Here is a 17,559-nt window from a genome sequence, read left to right as displayed (position 1 = left end):
TTTGGTTACGCTCTTGGCTTTCCGACAAGTTCAATCAGGGGCAGAATGAACCTTTCAACAGCGCCGGAATTCACAGTCCAGCTAACTCAACACCCGACCTCGGCTCTCGGAGGCTTTCTCCGCTTCTTCCTTCAGCTTCTCCTGGAGTTCCTTGGCCTTGGTTCTGAATAAGAGACTCTCTGTGGGATCGGCATACTGCACGATTTTCGTGATCTCTGTACCATCATCATTGAAATCCAGGAACCAAGCAAATTCCAAAACAAGTTTCTCTCCGTCAACAAATTCTCCCTGATCCACAGTCCTCGCCGCAGCTTTCCTGCCTTCTACATCAATGGTCAAATTGAATATTTCAGTCGAAGTCACCTGCCAAATAGGCATCTGCCTCTGGTAAGCTGCCTGGTAATCAGCATTGCTCAAGGACGTTCCGGGAGGTATCCCGTTAGATTCGCGAAATGCTCTCGAAGCTAAGAATCTCCGACAATCAGACGATAAATGGACTGAAATGGAGCTGGGGTCGTTTGTCTTGGCTGCAGTCTCATAGCATGAAATAAATTCAGTTGTGTTTTGCTCTATTAAATTTCGGATGGTAGAAAGTGAGGTGGAGGCTGCCATTGTGCCTCCTGTTCTCGCATAATAGTAGATCAAGGAGGATATTTTGAACAGAGTTTTTGAACTTTACAATCTTTGAGAAAAGAATTGAAGAAGATGTATGGAAAGGACGGCCATTTATCATATCTAGTCAGGAAGCGGGACGTTACCGCATCTGGAAATCTAGACGACGGGTGATGTTGATTGGGCGTAGATGTATAAGCGTCAAATGCAGATGCATCTGGTGTCCCACAAGGATTACTTGAATCTCACCCTACTGGGCAGCCTCCTAGACCAAGCGAGACGGTCAAATTCGTCCGAGCCTCCTGCATCGCTGTTATGGCAACCACACGGTCTCTCTCACACGTCCGGCGAGGGAGCCGCACTTTACCACGTACTAGAAATGGACGATGGACACAGGTCAGATGTAAGATGTAGAAGGAAAATCATAGAGACTTATTATTCCAGACCAAGCGGTGCTAACGAGTACTCAAATTGTCAAGGTTACCTTGCTTAAAGGGTCTGCTTGATATTGTTTGTCGATCGCGATTGTATTTTGTAGGTAAAGGCTGATATCAGCGTCTGAACCGTAAAAGTGATCACTACTCGTGGGAGCATCGGCGTCATTAAATCAATCATAATAATTCATTGAGTAGCCTTCATTTTGGTTTAGCTAGGCATCTTCATTCAAACCGTCTTTCCTCGCCCTTGAACCGAGTATTCGAATTTGCATTTTAGCGATCTAAAACCTAGAAATTGTCACCCACGAGTCTCATGACAGGACCCAAATATGTTTCCCACTGCGACCAATCATCATAGTCGGAGCCAGGCTTGAGAATCGACATGAGGAATCGATAATCTCCATTAGGCAGATATTCAAATGTGTTGCCGTCCGGACCGATTGTGTGGTACCAAGCAGCTCCTGGACAGACATAATTAGTATCTAAATCAAGCAAAAGAGTGGTAATCTGGCTTGGGGGGACTTACCCCAAAGGAAAGGAGAGTATGACTGATACGGGAACGAGAACGGAGTGTCCTCTCTCGGCGCGTAATTGTTGTACTGCGTCTTGTCTGGGATCCATCCATAGCTGGGCATGCCCATCCAGGTATCATGAGGAGTGATACCAGGGTCCATGTACTTATACCCAGAGCTCTTGGCAGGGCTTCCACCGTGGTGAGTGGGCTTGAATGTGGTGTTGGCGGGGACGATGTTGGTCTGGAAATGCTGGAAGCCAGTTCGGATGTTGAACCATACCGTGGGGAAGTACCAGTCAGTACCGTTGTACTCGGCATATCCGGTGTTTGGTGCTCTGCTGAGACAGGTTCCGCAGTACACGAAAGGCTGTGCTGCAGAATAGGTCACACCATCAGCATCCTCATAAGAGAAGACAGAAGTGTCGAAAGCAGACTCGTCTTGACGAGAGTACGGTGTCCCAAGATATGGAATCGTATGAGTCTCTTCATCAGACGTGAGCTGGAAGAAGCCAGAAATAAGAGGTGTTTTTGCAATTTGGTCTTCCGTAAGAACAGTCTTGGCAATATACGCTCGGAACTCCAGCGTCTCACCTGCGTGCACGGTGATTCTAGTCTGGGAGAAGCGGGCAGTGGCGTAGGTAGAATATTGAGGCTGACCCAGCTGGTTCCAAGAGTTGGGGTCAAGAAGGTCGGGGTATGGGAATACTTCGACGTATCCCGCTCCTTGGTGTGTGATCTGGAAGACTTTCTTCCCCGAGGTCGCCTTATTGGTAATGCTGATGGTGTACGGGTTTCGAGTGTAATCATCTAGGTCACCTAGACTGACTTGAGATGGAGTTACTAGTGTACCGTACGTGATGGCTTTGTAGGGGTTGACTATTCCAGCGCCCTGGTGTGCAACACTTGAGAGAATCGACTTATCATAGACATATGACATCGGCGTTGCGGTTGACTGGAGTAAACTGCCGATCTCAGCCACAGAAAGATCAGGGTACTGTGACTTGACAAGGGCATAGCATCCAGCAACAAAAGGAGCCGCCATGGATGTGCCGGAGATGATCGCGTAACCAGCAGAGGGGCCCAGAGGCCATGTTGACAGAATCTTTCCGCCAGGGGCCGAGAGTGAAGGCTTCACCAGGAGCGTATCCCATGAAGGACCAAAACTGGAGAAGTTGCTCATCATTCCGCCAGTAAGCAGCTCCATGCTAGTGGCAGCCGGGCTGGTGAAGCTGAGCTTGTATGACGAATCGGCCTGGAGATTCTTCACAATCTGCGCACCAGCAGTGGAGTTGACAACGATCGTGGCAACGCTTGGGAACGGAATTTGAGTCTCAATATCTTCGGCAAACGGAGAGGGATCGAGACTCTCTAGGTTATATGCAAGGAGATACTGTATTCCAAATGCAGATGCTCCGCTCATTTGTGTGCCCAGTGCACAGCTTCCTATTTCTGCGACCACGATAGTAGTGTTGGACTTGGCTACAGCTGCACCAGTTGCTTGCCACTATATCATCGGCCGTCAGCTTTGTCTCGAAACATGCATGAAAAGATAGCTTACTGCTGCATAGGTGCACTCACTACCATGGTGGTACACCTTCAGTTCAGGAGCATCCAGAGGCCAGACAGAGCCGTACTCGAAACTCGAGCCTGTAGAATCCTTGCCAGTGTACACAACTGGAAACACATCATTTGTCACAGAGCCTACGGCAATGACGCCTTCACCATCGGCGGGCGACGACTCAGCATAGAGGCCGAGGTCTCCGTCGTTTCCGTTAGAGACGACAAGACCGATTCCTTGGTCGATAATTGCCTTGATGAGATCGGTGTACGGAGAGTTAGCCACAAAGTATGATGTGAAGCCGAGAGACATGCTGATGACATCTACACCGTCCTCCGCTGCCTTGATCATGCCTTTCATGACGATATCATCGGCAGTGCTGGACTGCAAATACCAAAATTAGCAAATTATTGAATTCAGCTTTATGAGGATTATGTACCGTCATGCAGCTGAAGACCTTATACATGTACAGAGTTGCCTCGGGAGCCACGCCGCTGATCCCAAAGCCTGTATCTACAGGATCCTGCATACCAATAATGCCTTAAAAGAGTCAGAGTCAAATCAGGGTATGAACGGGGGTATATAATCGCTCACCCGATGTGTGGCTGCCATGTGCATTTGAGCTGCAGGTGGACAATGGGTCAGGGCTCTCAATGGGATCCCTTTGGCCATACCAAGCGTCGTCTACGAGAGAGTAGCCTCCCGCAATCTTGAAGCCGGGCCCAAATCCACCACCCAGGGATGGATGACGATAGTCCACACCTAAACGGAATTGGGGTTAGTATCTTGCGTATGTATGTATCTATGAAATGTGGTTTAACGCAAATCATTTTACTTACCCGTATCAACAACGCCAATCTTAATTCCTTTACCCTTGACACCCATATCATGGAGCTTGTCAACATCGGCCATCTTGTGTGTTGACTGGACATTGGCTCCCTTGATATAAGGCAAAACGGGACTATCATCAGTGGGCGTCCAGTTGCCATAGCTAGCCATCACAGTGTTGGCATTCTCGCTAGCAAAAGCCGAGAAATCAGGAGCGATCGCCGGAGACGGCTTAGACACCTGGCGGATGGGCCAGATAGCCTTAACCTCCGGGATGTCACTCAGGATGCTCTGGACCTCGTCCGTGGTCTTGTTCTGGCTGAGCTGGATGGAGACGCCGTAGAAGAGCTTGTCGTTGGTGAACTCGTTGCGGACCTTGTAGTCGAGCCCCAGGGATGCCCGCTTGTGGAAGCGCTCGTGGGGACTCCTCCTGTCGAGGCGCTTTGTGAGCGAGGCATCGTTCTTCAGCTGGACAATGAAGCCGCCCTGCGCGGTCTCTTTGGCGATGAGGTCGCCCGGCTTGATCAGGGGAATGTCTGGCAGAGTTGCGGAGTTGACGGCGGCAGCTGATGCCAGCAGTACAAGGGCGGAGAGCAACATCTTGGAGGCGCTCTTGATATACCGGAGCTCAGCGCTACAGCACAACCTACTCTGAAGCCATTGCTTTCGAGGGCCATGCTTCTTTAAGTCCCTCTCTCGAGAATCAAGCTTTGGTTGTCGACGGGGACGCGGCCCGACAAAGTTGAAATTCTTATCACAAAAAGGGCCATGATCAAGTTAAGACCATCAGAAAGAGGAAGGCCCATGTATCTTGCACGGCGCGAAGCTCTGGAGCTAAGCTTGCGATGGCAAGAGAGGCTCCCATGCAGGGACCTCGATCCAAAGAATGCCATAGCTTCTACAGGAGAACCTACCTGATATAGGGAAGGTCAAAGCGCGTCATGTCAGGAAGAGACCCTGCTTGCGCATCTGAAGGGGAGTTATCGAATTTCTTAGCACGCTATCTTGAGGAAAGCTTGTATGTGCGGCCATTGCACCGTTGAGGCCCAGACTTCTTGACCTTCCTGTTTGCGCGCGTACGCTGACCAAGTTAGCTAGATCCATGCTTACGATCAGGATCCTGAGATGCACGCAAGTCTGGTAGCCAGGCAGCCAAGCGAGAAGGGACCCTGGAAAGAGACCCCTGGGAGGAATGATAAGGTGTAGGCCAGCACCAGGTTGGACCGAAGTCGGAAAGTAGTAACGAAAAGTGTCGGCCGTTCTTTTGTCTTGGCGTTTTTGCGGCTCCCTGAGCCCGTGCCGCAGAGTGTCACCGCCGCGAATGACGCCGAGTCGTCGTTGGGACTCTTGACAGCCAGCTGCCGTCTTCGTGGGGTGGGTCTGGTGTATTTGCTGCTGCAGCTTTAACGTATGTCAAGGGGGGACGGCTGGTGGTGTGTGTGCCTGCTGGTGGGGGGTTACCAGGTTGACATGCTTATTTATAAACATATGGTTAGCTTCCGATGCACAGTACTGTAGCAGTGTAGCATATTATACGAAGCTCACTACCCCTCAACAGTTCGGGTTTGGTTCAAAGGTCAATTGTTCTTACTTGGGTGGAGAGTTGATTGGTGGTATCGCTCATTTTGAGTGACTGATTATTAGATCTGCGTCCAGAGTAACACCTCTAAGCAACAACTACCTCTTACAAAAGATGCTGCTGGCCCAACAGGACGATGACATCACTTACAGAGTAGTACTACTACATCAGCTTCCTGACAACGGCTGTGGCTGGGTTAATTATCAGATGGAAGGTGAGCTACAGTGAGGAATCGTCGAGATACCGGCACATCCGGCGCGGAGAAAACAATGAAACCGGCGGACAGTTTGATGGCACTAAATGCCCGCTCCGGAATTGACCCGGGCTTGCGGATGAGACGAGGAATACATGTGACCCAGCGATTGGGGATTGGCCACGTTTCTCAGTGGCAACAGTGAGTGAAGAGCACATGGCAAAGCATTGATTGAGTCAGTAATGTCTTGCACACGGCGTCTCCCAATCTCCAGCCAACGATCTTCGCGGGAACCAGCAGGTTGGTTATGGCCCTGCCGTTAGAGTAGATGAGATAAATGGACGGGCACCGCCGGGTGAAGCACGAGCCGGAAAAGTTTAAAAGGGTGGTGTTGGTGTTGGTAACTTACCTAGTGCAGTGCCGCCTGCGCCGAGAAGTCCCAATGCCACTCCTCAGTGCTACCAGCCGGTATTAACTTGATGTGCATCAATTGCAGGGGGGCGGTTCAATGATGTGTCTCGTGGTCCCGTGGTCGCCATCTGGCGATCATCTGCCGTGCTTACATACATGAATAAATTGAAAAACTGAGCCCTCCTCGCCCAGACCTGCTTCACCTATTACAGATACTGACTGCAGGTGTGTGCATATGGGAAGACATGCTCTGGGGTTTTATAGCAAGCAGCACCAGTGTGTGGAGTAGCACTGCAGGTCGGAGAATTCCCGACACATCGATCGGAAGAGAGGCGAGTGCGGGACCGGTTCGGCCACCCAATAGACCAACTATTGCAGCTAAGATCGGGCAGGCACTGAATGATTGATTGATTGATTGAATGGGCTATGCAGGGACAGAAGGGGAAGGTGCTGCAAGAAGTTAGGATGCCTTGACCTTTGGATACATGCATTACTATAAGAGTTAGCCAAGTCAGGGAGGTTATACCTCGTAGACTCGCTCAAGATGATGAGCCACTCCGGTCTGTGTCAGGTGGCCCAAACTCTCGTTGTATTGAATGGCGAGGTGGAGGCAGAGTTTGAATGTAGGCTGGGCGGGCTGTCAATCACGTATTCCATTCTTTCTGGAAGACACGGAACGGGCGGGAGGGGAGAATGAGAAGCCGGCAACTTCCATTCTAAAGCCCTTCTCTGCAGTAATGCGGTGCTTAGTGAGGTGAAGTGAGGAATGCTGCTTGTATCTAACCGGCAAGCCAGATACCTCTCATGCTCAGGCCTCAAGAGGCCGCCTCTCCAGTCACCCCCACAGACAGTAGAGACAGAAATGATACGGAGCTGACTGAAAAGCACGCAGCGCACCAATCAAGTAAAGTGAAGGCGAAGATCAGCTTTCCCCAGGTCTCCGGATACCTGTGCCCGGACGCAATACCCGCAAACAGGAGGAGGGCGGGGGGCCCGAGCCTGGGCAACACCTGGGCGGCGGCCAAGCGTGCGGCACCCGTTCGTGACCTACGGCAAACGGTTGGCCATTCTGCCCCTGTGCCGGAGTAGACTTGTTTCATTCATTGTGCTATTTGGACAACTTGCCAGGTAAGGTGAGACATCTGCAATGGAGCACGACAGCGTGGGGGAGAGGACACATGACGCCTCTCCTCTTCACTCTTCAAGCAGAGACGCCTCTAGGAGATGGATAGGAGACTCAATGGAAGACGGCGGTGGATTTCCAAGATGTGCCAGCCATAGCCAACAAGCACAACGATTATGGCCGCACATCTGCGCAGTTTCGCTCGTCAAGGGACAGGGGGCTCAATCCCTCATGCCATGCCCAGCGTTGACTAGACTGCTAAAGTGCCCGACCTGAGTCTAACGCAGAATGTTGGCTGGTGCCGTTCATTCTTATCCGATAGCGTTCATCAGAGATACAGATATTGCTGGTTGTGAAATCCAGGGCGCGGCATGTGTCATAGATTTCTGTTGGTTTTCAAGCTTGGATCGATTGGATTGTCCCCTAACCCTTCAGCTTCCAAGGTTCGCTTGCCTGCATGCTCTCTGCATTGACTGCATATCAAATTCCATACCCCTGGGTAATGACAATTAAGGGAGACGAATGCCATTGCGCGCATTGCAAATTAGGTGTACATCATCGTGGCAAAGAGGTATCGAAAGGGGGAGACTGGCTGATTCAATCATGACAATTACTTGGATACGGTACACATGTTTCTCCAACCTGATATGAGCATCCAGTCTTTCCATCGATGCCTTGATTTGATTCCAGTACCGGTACGCTCGCATGTCCTGTCATGGACGCCCGTGTAGCCGGTCGGCCATCAATCTCCGCCACCACAAGCCACTAGAGGAGGCTAAGTTCCATCCATCAGGGCAAAGTCGCTTGGGTGCTGGAGATAGGGACAAGAAGAATTGAGGGGTGCAGCAGGACCAGGTGATTTTAGTTATCATTAGGCTAGGGTTCCTTGGGGGAGATGCATGAGATTTGAGTGCACTGCCATTCAAGACGGCGGCGCTCTAGAGAGATCCGATCCGACATGCAAAGCGATGTCTACCCTAGAGAATGAGTCTATGACTTCAAAGTGATCTTGTGCTTCTCGGTAGTCCCGCTGCTGATCCGGCGGCGCAGGAGGAGGCTACCGCTACTCGTTTCTCCTGCGGCGGCGTACCGGTATTACCTTGTCCTGAGTAACGTTAAGGCCATCTGGTTGGGCGACAACAGCCTGCTAGAGCGACCAGGATTCCATCGCTTGCCGAACTTCCTTCCATCTGCAGGTTTCCAATCCAACTCAACTCAATCGAATTCATCCATTCAAAGCCAAGTTACCTACTTACCTTGGATTCGATTCGCACTCCCCAAGCCAAGTTTAGTCGTCGGTCGAGACACGGCATTTGTCTGCATTACTAACTGGGTACTTGCTGCATAGTACAGTACGCTGAGACTGACTAAGGGGCATCCATCCTGCCCTGTTACGTACCTAGGTAGTTCTCTACCCTCTACCTGCTCGTACTCTTGAGTTTCGCTAATTCTCCGTTGCCGTACTGCAGACTCAGCGCCAGGCTTACCTTGCGGACCACATCATCCATCCGTCCATCTACGTCAAAATCCACGCTATCATACCGGTAATCCTCCATCTACCTCCAGGGGAGGTACCAAGCTGATTACCTTCGGGGCAATTGGGCCACCTTTTCCCTCTCCCCCACAGCAGGGCAGCCTTTAAACTACCTGACCTAGCGCTACTTGCTTGCTTGGCTTGGCCCCATAATCTATCCATCCATCCCATTTATCAATCCCTGCTACATCCGAGCCGCCGACTTCGTTCCTCTTTCTCTCCAACCTTCCTGTCGTCTACTTGTCTGGTTGTCTGTCTGTCCAACTGTCCAATCTTTTGGTGTAGATTCCGGCTTGGCGGTGCGCTGCGCGTGTATATCGATTCTAGGCGTCTGTGAGAAGGATTCTGCACCGAAAGGAAATTTTGCGACTCCGAACCGGCTCTCCAATTGTCGACGACGGATGAGGGACCTCACGACCACCGTCCCGACAGTCCCGTAGATCCCGCCTCCTCTCAATCTACCCCAACCTTGCATCTTCCACCTGCTCTCCCGGCGAACACGGCGCACATGGCGGATCAGGCCCGTACGTCAACCGATGGCCAGCAGGCGCCAATCGACCAGCCCCAAGACGCCGTACAGATGACGGCGATCGACAATGGCGCCGACAAGGCGGTGTCGTCAAACCCAGACAACGAGCAGAAGACGCCCTCGGTGCCCGCCAAGGACAACGTCCCAGCCGCAGCAGAGTCCTCCAGAGCCGCCGCGACGGCGACCGACGGCGACTCATCACGACAGCAAAGCAAGGAGAAGGACGAGGACTCTGCACCGCCACAGCCCGCACAGAAGGACAGGACAGACTCGCTCTCGATAGGGCCCTCGGACGCGCCGCCCGCCGCCTCGAACCCGGCCGACGGCCCCGTGTGCAACATCACCCTACTCCTGCCGACGGGGGCGCGGCACCCGTACAAGATCGACGAGAAGTACCTGACGAAGCGCAACGTCGAGGTGCCGGAGCTGACCGAGGAGGGCAAGAAGGACCCCTTCAGCATCAGCGTGTACAAGCTGAAAGAGCTGATCCTGCGGGAGTGGCGCGAGGAGTGGGACGGCAAGCCCGCCAGCCCGAGCAGCATACGGCTGATCCACTTTGGCAAGCTGCTCGAGGATAAGGAGTTGTTGAAGAGTGCGTATCCCTATCTCTCGTCACAGTCACGAGTCATTTCCTGGAAAATCTATCTGGAGCCTGTATGCTAACTCTTCTTCTCTTTTTCTAGAGTATCAATTCAGTGCGGAGGCGCCCAATGTTGTCCACATGTCCGTCAAGCCGGCCGAGATGCTGGAAGAGGACGAGGCTGCTAAGGGCAAGAGCAGCGGCAGGGAAGGCCGGAATCGGGATGGCGGATCGGGCTGCTGTGTGATCCTATAGGCGTGATATCACAAACAATTAGGAGGATGAGGCATTTGTGAGCATCAATGCGAGAACCTGGAATTTTTTTCCGGGTCCGACTTGTTCGATAGCAGCCTCGGAGAATGGGGCCTACCAAAAACCGGGCCAGCGTTGCAAGAGGCATTTACATCGGGAAGGGAGATGAAGACAGGAGAAGAGAAGGAGAGAGAAGTTAGTGGCAGGCAGGCAAGCCAGCGTCTTGTCTAGAGGCTGCCAGACCGCATCTGGTTCTGCATGTTTTCCTTGCTACGCTACCACCACCACCACCATCCACAACGTCATGAAGAAGGGGAAATAGGTGCTTCAAATGCGGGGGTTTTTCTTGTCCATGTTTTCTACCATCACTACAAAGAGGAAGGAAAGGGTCCGCTGGCGTACTTTTTACAATGTGTAATTCTGTCTCATCATTTTCGCAAAAACTAGCCATCCTGTCATAAACTCACCCTTTATACACGCAGAGACATCGGGAAGATTCGATGGACTTGGGGCATGGGAGAGATGGGAGCAGGCACTGTCTATAGCTGGATAGAAAGCATCATTTTCCTGCTGTGGGGGGTTCGATGTTACAAATCATGATGACAGTCGGAAGTGATAGAAGCCATAGAATGTCCATTGGTGACGCCTCTAGCTATACGGCCTGTCGGCCCATCTATGCCCTGATTGATCGTACATACAGAGTTCTTCATCCTCACACCACAGCATGCATCAAGAATGTGCTTCTATTGCCGTCTATCGAGGCAAGCTCATCGAGCCGAATGCCCCGACACTCAGAATCCAGTCTGCCACACCCAACCAGCACCTTAGATCTTCAGCTTCCGCTCCAGCTCGTCATGCACCGGCACAACCGCCCGCTGCTCCTCGCCCGAGTAGATGTCCTCCCAGGAGATGCTGTGCTCCTTGCCGCGGAGGATCTCCTCGTGGACGCTGGGGACGCCGCCGCCGAGCGCCAGCGGGCGCCACTCGCCGTCGCGCACAATCTTGAGCTCCATGCCGCGGCGCACCGGCTCGGCGATGCCAAACGTCCGGCGCAGCGACTCCATGCGCACGCCCTCCTGCGTCGCCTCCCAGGCCTTGAGGCGCGCCTCGAGCGGGTGCGCGGACCCGGCGGCGCTGGACGTCTCCGGGCTGTAGGTGTCGAGGGCGTTGGCGCCGACGCCGGCGCGCAGCGTGTCGTGCAGGCCCGGGGCGGAGGGGGCGCCCTTCTGCTTGGGGCGGATGTGTGAGAAGGAGGAGGCGTGGTCGTCGCCGGGGACGATGCGGAGAGACTGTTGTCAGGGTGTGGTTAGCAGTGGTCTGGGAGATTGGCTGATGGGAGAGGCTGATGGTTGAGCTTACCATTTTGATAGGGATTATCACCAGACTCACGTCCAGCAGAGGATTTGAGATTGGAAAGAGTATTACCAGAAGACTACTGATCGTTGACGCCTTCAAATTAATGGCCTTGAGGGTTCTTCGCAGGGATGTTGAGATGGGGTTGACGTTCGTTTGATGATGAAGCTTCCGGTCAGTCTACCTTAGTTCAGGCTGCTGGCAGCTTCGCGTACGTGCACAGAGCCTGCCTTGCCAACCGACCAACAGGCAGGTACGGAGGTACACCTCAGCAGTAGGATGAGCTTCTTACATAATTAGCGCGGAAGTGCCTGCATTCAATCCGGGGTTGTTATCCCCGATTACCACCCGAGCGCACTAACAGGAAGCTCTTACCTCACCGTCGATATCGGCTGTGGATTTTGTAACATTTGACTCACACAATATGGATCTTGAGGAGAGATTCATCATTGTGGTCAATTGAGAAGATGCGGCCCTTATCAAAGTCGCCGCCGATAATACGCATCGCCAATGGCACTTTTTATAGGCATCACCCGAGCGCGCAGCTCTCACACCCCAACCCGCCGCTCTTCTCAGATCTGAGCTTTGAGCTCCCGTCGGCGAGCAGCTCTCCTCACCACTGGTGCATTGTAGGCCCATCCCTCTCCGGAAAGACCTCCTTCTTGCAGGTGCTCCGTGGCCAGCATCTATGTCTGCCGCCCACGGCACGGTCGTTCCCGTACCTAGCCACAGATGCGGTTCCGCATCGGCTGAAGGCCGCAACCCGTGCGATCCAATACGTAGGCTTTGACGGCGAGCGCTTTGGGGGCGCTGGCCTCGGGCCGGCTACTTCGGCTTATCTGTCAGCTCGATATGAGTCTCGGCGTGAGAACACGGACTTCTCGCTTAGAGACTTCCTGCTGGGTAATACGCAACTGAACCCCTTCTCGCAGCCCGGTGTTGACGATGGTATCAATGCTGCCCTGCTCGAGCGTGTGGTGAAAGACCTGAGACTCCAAGAGTTGTTGGATCTCCCTGTGGCATTTTTATCCAATGGTCAGGGCAGGCGGGCACGCATTGCCAGAGCTCTGCTCACGTCGCCTGAGGTCTTACTGCTGGACGAACCTTTCATGGGCCTAGATCCACCTACTGTTGCGTCTCTCAGCCCTCTCTTGCAGTCTCTCTCCGACAAGTCGGAGCCAAGACTGGTACTGAGTGCACGGCCACAAGATCCTATGCCGGACTGGATTACACACCTGGTGTACCTTCGGACGGATTGCCAAGTTGGCGTCATTGGAGACAAAGAAACAGTATTAGAAGGTCTTAGAAAGTATGTCAAGGGCGTCTGGAAAGGCGGTCTCGCGGAAGACGAGAAGATGCCAATAGGACCCTTACGCGAAATGGGAAGGACATTAACTTCAAATGGCGTCGAGGGTCAAGGACTGGGAGAATATGAACAGGCAAGTCAAGCTGTTGTTCGCGACATCAGTAAAGGCCAGGCACCGCAGTCACTAGGAGAGCCAGTCGTCGAGATGGACGGCTGTAAGGTCAAATACGGCGACAAGGTAGTGCTTGGAAATTGGTCGGAGCAAAAGGATGGCAAGTCGAAAGACGGCTTGGTGTGGACGGTCCGCCGAGGTGAGCGCTGGGGCGTGTTCGGTCCCAACGGATCTGGGAAGACTACGATCGTGTCACTTCTATGCTCCGACCATCCCCAGACTTATTCATTACCTATTAGGCTCTTTGGTAGAAGCAGGCTACCTGAGCCTGGTTCTGGCGAGTTGCCTCTTACATATTGGGACATTCAGTCCCGCATCGGCCATTCCAGTCCTGAGATTCATCAGCATATTCCACGGAGCCTGAATATCAGGCAAGTGCTCGAGAGCGCTTGGGCAGATACCTTCCGTGCGAAGCCGAAGCTTGACCAGGAAGCACGGGACAAAGTTGACGCCTGTCTGCGGTGGTTTGAGCAAGAACTCAACCCAACGTACCACAAGACGAAGACTGAAGCAGGCTCGTCATCATCGGCTCCGACGTTGTTATGGGCGGGCGAGTACATGTTTGGAGAGCTTTCATTCAGTGCCCAGCGTATTCTGCTATTCATCCGCTCCATGATCAAGAGCCCGGACATTGTCGTGCTAGACGAGGCGTTCAGTGGGATGGATGAAGCCGTGAGGGACAAGTGCATGCTCTTCCTCTCATCTGGCGAGGAGAAGACCTACGCTACAAGCACGACAGAAGGATCTACAGGGTCAAGAGAGTCCGTGGTGGTAGACAGTGAGGTGGCCAAGGCTGGAAAGATCAAGGTTCGCGGCCTGTCTGACCAGCAGGCGCTGATCTGCATCAGCCATATCAAGGAAGAGGTTCCGGATGCAGTGCGGGAATGGGTGTGCCTACCCGAAGCCAATTCAGGACAGCCCGCACGCTTCGGCCGTCTAGATGGACCGCTGAGGACGGACTCTAGGAGGTGGGCGGAAATATGGGATGTTGGACGAGCATGATGCACCCCTGTATCAAATTCTATTTGGACACCAATATCTACAGGATCAGCTCTTCAAATGTAGAACTAGAGTCAACCAATTGTAATCGGCCAGAGAAACTGGGAGTACGATCGAGTGAATTCTAGGACCGAAATCTTAGACCAATTAAAGGCCACAACAAATATCTCTAACTAGGTAGTAGTAGCTTACCCTGAAAGAAGGCACAATAGCCGCAGCCCTACCAACCCCTATTCTGACAGATGCACCCGTGAGGTTTTGTAACCACAGTGACAGCATACGCACATTTGCGAGCATCGGTCCACAAATTTCCTGCCGGTGGATCTGGCCTAGTGATGCTCTACGCCGCAGCTGAATAAATTTCCACAGGGCGAGATAACGATAGCACTCTAGCGACTGCTGCTGTTGACCTGATTCGGTGCGGGCCGTGTTTTGAATCCATGCTGTGCCGTACACGTACAATCAAAAGGATGGACTAATGTGTAAGTAGCACAGTCTTCGCACAGGGGTCATCATCAAGGACCCATCGTGCCATCCCACCATCCCATATGATTTTGTTTTTGCCATTTTTCGCCTTGTGGTGATGAAGCTTTTCCTCAAGCAGCCTTGCAGTCTCGGTAGCGGACAGCCAAGCCAATGGATCAGGCACACCATCACGGTCATGGAATCGCATGGGAAACGGGACTGTGGAAGCGGGCGCCTCGTGAAGCATTGTTAGGCATCGCAGGGTTTGCTGTTTGCTGTGCTGGTGTCGGGGCAATTCTTGCGGATTCAGATGGCAAAGAGGTCGACAAATGGCCTAGTTCGTCCGCGAAGGCTTCAGTCTCTGTGTTGATATCTCTTCTCATCAGTGTTGCGAATGTTTTCCTCCTTATTGCTCTCAATCAAGGCTACGAAGTCGCGTGGTGGGTGTCAGCGATGAAAGGAAGGACTTTGCGACAGCTTCATTTCGACCTGGAGATCCAAAACAACTACTTCGCATTCCTTTCAAGGGAGTTCCGTTTCATAGACAAGTTTGTGATTGCTGCTATCATCTCGCTGATAGTCAGTATTGCCGATGGACCTCTCATCCAGAAAGCGACGGACACGAGAATAGCGACCTTCTCATATGACGGACCTCTCGTCAATGTATCAGTGTCTAATGCGACGTTCCCCGACGACTTCAGTGGCTTTGCTGGCATTGACATCGGGCCAGACCTCATGACACCTCTGTTCAGCAATGTTAGTCGGGCTTTCAGCAACCGCGATAATATAAGCTTGCCACTGGAGGGTTGCGCTCCGGGCACGACATGCGACTTTAGTTTGCCAGCGCCGGGTTTCGACGTGAGCTGCTCGGAGACTCCTGTCGCTTTTAACTTCTCTAAGCTTGCCGCGGGCACAGATAATAACAACCTCACAATATTCGACGTAACGCTGGACTTCGGTGGTCAGGAGGGCGCGGATAGCCTCAGCAAGTTCAGCACAATCAATATTACCGCCTTGTACAAGCGGGAAGCTGCATGCATTGGAAATATGATCCAGAGGAAGTGCGTGCTTCGGCTAGCGACAGTGCGATATAACACAACGGTGCTGAATGGTACGGCAACGATTGACACTTGGAAGGAAGGACAGAACGACACGATCGAGTTCCCAGTATTGCCTCAACCATACGCCTTACCGGGCTATGGGAGCTTATTCACCGGGAGTGTGGCGGCCGGGGGATTCCAAACGATGCTGGGTGGCTTCTATCTCATTGGCAAGTCGCTTTACGCAGGCAGCGTCAACTTGGGCATTGCCACCATGACAACGGTCCCGTATATCCTGACGGCATCTGGCACCGCCAGTAGCAGCTATTTGACGTCTAACATATCGACGTACGGCAACTGTCTCATGACGTGGGACGATCCGACCGGCGACTTCGTCAACACCATGCGAGAGCTCATGTTCCGAAGTGCCATTGCACAGTCTGTTGCAAACGAGTCGGCCGTGGTGCCGCAGCAGCTGCTTTCTCACCAGACAAGACAGGCCAATACTTACCAGAGCCACTATGACTATCTCGGTATCACAATCGCGGTCATGGTCGTGCAGACTCTTGCGATCTTCTTGTTGCTGTTCGGCTGGCATAAGCTTGGCCGAGAAGTGTCGCTCGACCACTTCGAGGTCGCGCGGACTCTTGGTGCGCCACTGCTGCAGCAAGGCAGCTCGAACAACACCATCGGCGACTGCCTAAATGACCTCAAAGACGTGCGGTTGAGGTATGGCGAGATAGCAGTGGAAGGGACTGGTCCTGATGTCGCACATCAAGCACCTGAACAGATGGGACATGGCTACGAAGAGAAGACGACAAGATCGACTACGTACCCGACAGCTCAGGCGGATGTTGAGATGGCGGATCCTCTTCAGCCTAATAGTTCTAGGCGATTCGCTCATAAGAGACTGGGGTTGCGTGAAGAAGGCCAGGTCGGCAGCATTAGAGCAGGCACGTTCTATTTATAAAGCGCCAGCGGTTCGGCTGACCCTGGCTATGATGCCCTGCCGCTGATGTCTTCCATCCCATCTAATCAGCAATTCAAAAAAGATATCTATTGAAACCATAGTAATCATCCTTGGATGCAAAGTGAACTATTTCGTGAATTCCCTGAGGCAGCGAGCATCATTGCTATGGCATCGCAATCCGCTTAAATGCAACAACATTGTAATCATGCCGAAACTTTATAGCGCTATTGTCATCAGGATATTGAGGCTCCTCATGAGAGCCTTATCACAGCGATGTCTAGGGAGAATAAACCTTGACTGAGATACTACGCCTTGAGTCGTGTAAAATAAAGGGTCTGCTAATTCAAGCTGCTCGCTGCATTGCATGTCAAATCGTCACGGATATAAAAGGGCTCTTGACGAAGACCGGCATCGAAGTTCAACCCGAAGACATCCTTCGGCTAGTAATCCAGCAAGGATAAGTGCTACAAGATTTAATTTACACGTCACTGGCAAAGTGTCTATAACTGACCAACAGGGTCTCCATGCCCCATCATTATGTAAAGGGTATATCTGCATTATCTTATTGTAAATTACGCCTTCTAAGCGGTAAATATATGTATTCGTTTGTCTTCGCCATTAATATAGCGCTGGGAATTGTTTTATTTATGGCTGCTTCTAATAATGGCTCGTGGGATTTCTTGTGGATGATGTTCTTAAAAGAGAATTTGATAACAGCCGCCTAGCAGAGGCCAATTGAATTGCAAGACTCCACGAGACGATATTTGGAGAATTTCCGAGTGAACCATCTCGTCAGGACTAGTGACAGAGAGAATACATTAAATCAAGTCGGAAATGGCACGCACAAATATTCAGGGTTGGCAATGTGCAGCCTTTCACCAATAGGAACGCGTCAATTAACTACCAGTATTTCGCCTCCATGAGGGCTCGGGAGGTAAGCATAATGTTGTATCAGTCGACGCGTAATGACAGTCACCGAACGTAGATAAAATACAGCTTACGCTTAGCTTTGTCCAACCTCCAAAGCTTCTACAGAATTCATTTATGGAGTACCAGCACCTGGACGGCCCCAGAAATTCACTCCCCACATCCGAGATCGGCCGG

General features: G+C 52.2%; 5 protein-coding genes across 5 annotated transcripts; 3 read left to right on the top strand and 2 right to left on the bottom strand.

The window, feature by feature from the left end:
- Nucleotides 1-1,337: 1,337 nt before the first annotated feature.
- On the bottom strand, nt 1,338-4,549 carry UCRPA7_616 (putative subtilisin-like protease protein; the record flags this gene model as incomplete). The annotated part of the gene is made up of 6 exons (XM_007913210.1): nt 1,338-1,510; nt 1,576-3,067; nt 3,122-3,505; nt 3,561-3,661; nt 3,716-3,883; nt 3,961-4,549. The coding sequence occupies 6 exons, from the start codon at nt 4,547-4,549 to the stop codon at nt 1,338-1,340; spliced, it is 2,907 nt and encodes a 968-aa protein (XP_007911401.1).
- A 4,748-nt stretch (nt 4,550-9,297) lies between these two features.
- Nucleotides 9,298-10,153, top strand: UCRPA7_615 (hypothetical protein; the record flags this gene model as incomplete). The annotated part of the gene is made up of 2 exons (XM_007913209.1): nt 9,298-9,910; nt 10,002-10,153. The coding sequence occupies 2 exons, from the start codon at nt 9,298-9,300 to the stop codon at nt 10,151-10,153; spliced, it is 765 nt and encodes a 254-aa protein (XP_007911400.1).
- An 821-nt stretch (nt 10,154-10,974) lies between these two features.
- On the bottom strand, nt 10,975-11,512 carry UCRPA7_614 (putative proteasome maturation factor ump1 protein; the record flags this gene model as incomplete). Its single annotated transcript, XM_007913208.1, has 2 exons — nt 10,975-11,439; nt 11,510-11,512. 2 exons carry the CDS (start codon nt 11,510-11,512, stop codon nt 10,975-10,977), a joined length of 468 nt encoding a protein of 155 aa, XP_007911399.1.
- A 458-nt stretch (nt 11,513-11,970) lies between these two features.
- UCRPA7_613 (putative abc transporter protein) lies at nt 11,971-13,983 on the top strand (the record flags this gene model as incomplete). The annotated part of the gene is made up of 1 exon (XM_007913207.1): nt 11,971-13,983. The coding sequence occupies one exon, from the start codon at nt 11,971-11,973 to the stop codon at nt 13,981-13,983; it is 2,013 nt and encodes a 670-aa protein (XP_007911398.1).
- A 915-nt stretch (nt 13,984-14,898) lies between these two features.
- Nucleotides 14,899-16,455, top strand: UCRPA7_612 (hypothetical protein; the record flags this gene model as incomplete). Its single annotated transcript, XM_007913206.1, has 2 exons — nt 14,899-15,201; nt 15,346-16,455. The coding sequence occupies 2 exons, from the start codon at nt 14,899-14,901 to the stop codon at nt 16,453-16,455; spliced, it is 1,413 nt and encodes a 470-aa protein (XP_007911397.1).
- Nucleotides 16,456-17,559: the final 1,104 nt, after the last annotated feature.

The sequence above is a fragment of the Phaeoacremonium minimum genome, assembly GCF_000392275.1.
Source record: "Phaeoacremonium minimum UCRPA7 unplaced genomic scaffold PA7_03_scaffold_39, whole genome shotgun sequence".
NCBI classification, from domain to species: Eukaryota; Fungi; Ascomycota; class Sordariomycetes; order Togniniales; family Togniniaceae; genus Phaeoacremonium; species Phaeoacremonium minimum.
The sequence above is the reverse complement of the archived record's forward strand: the minus strand, read 5'-3'. Positions and strand labels throughout refer to the sequence as shown.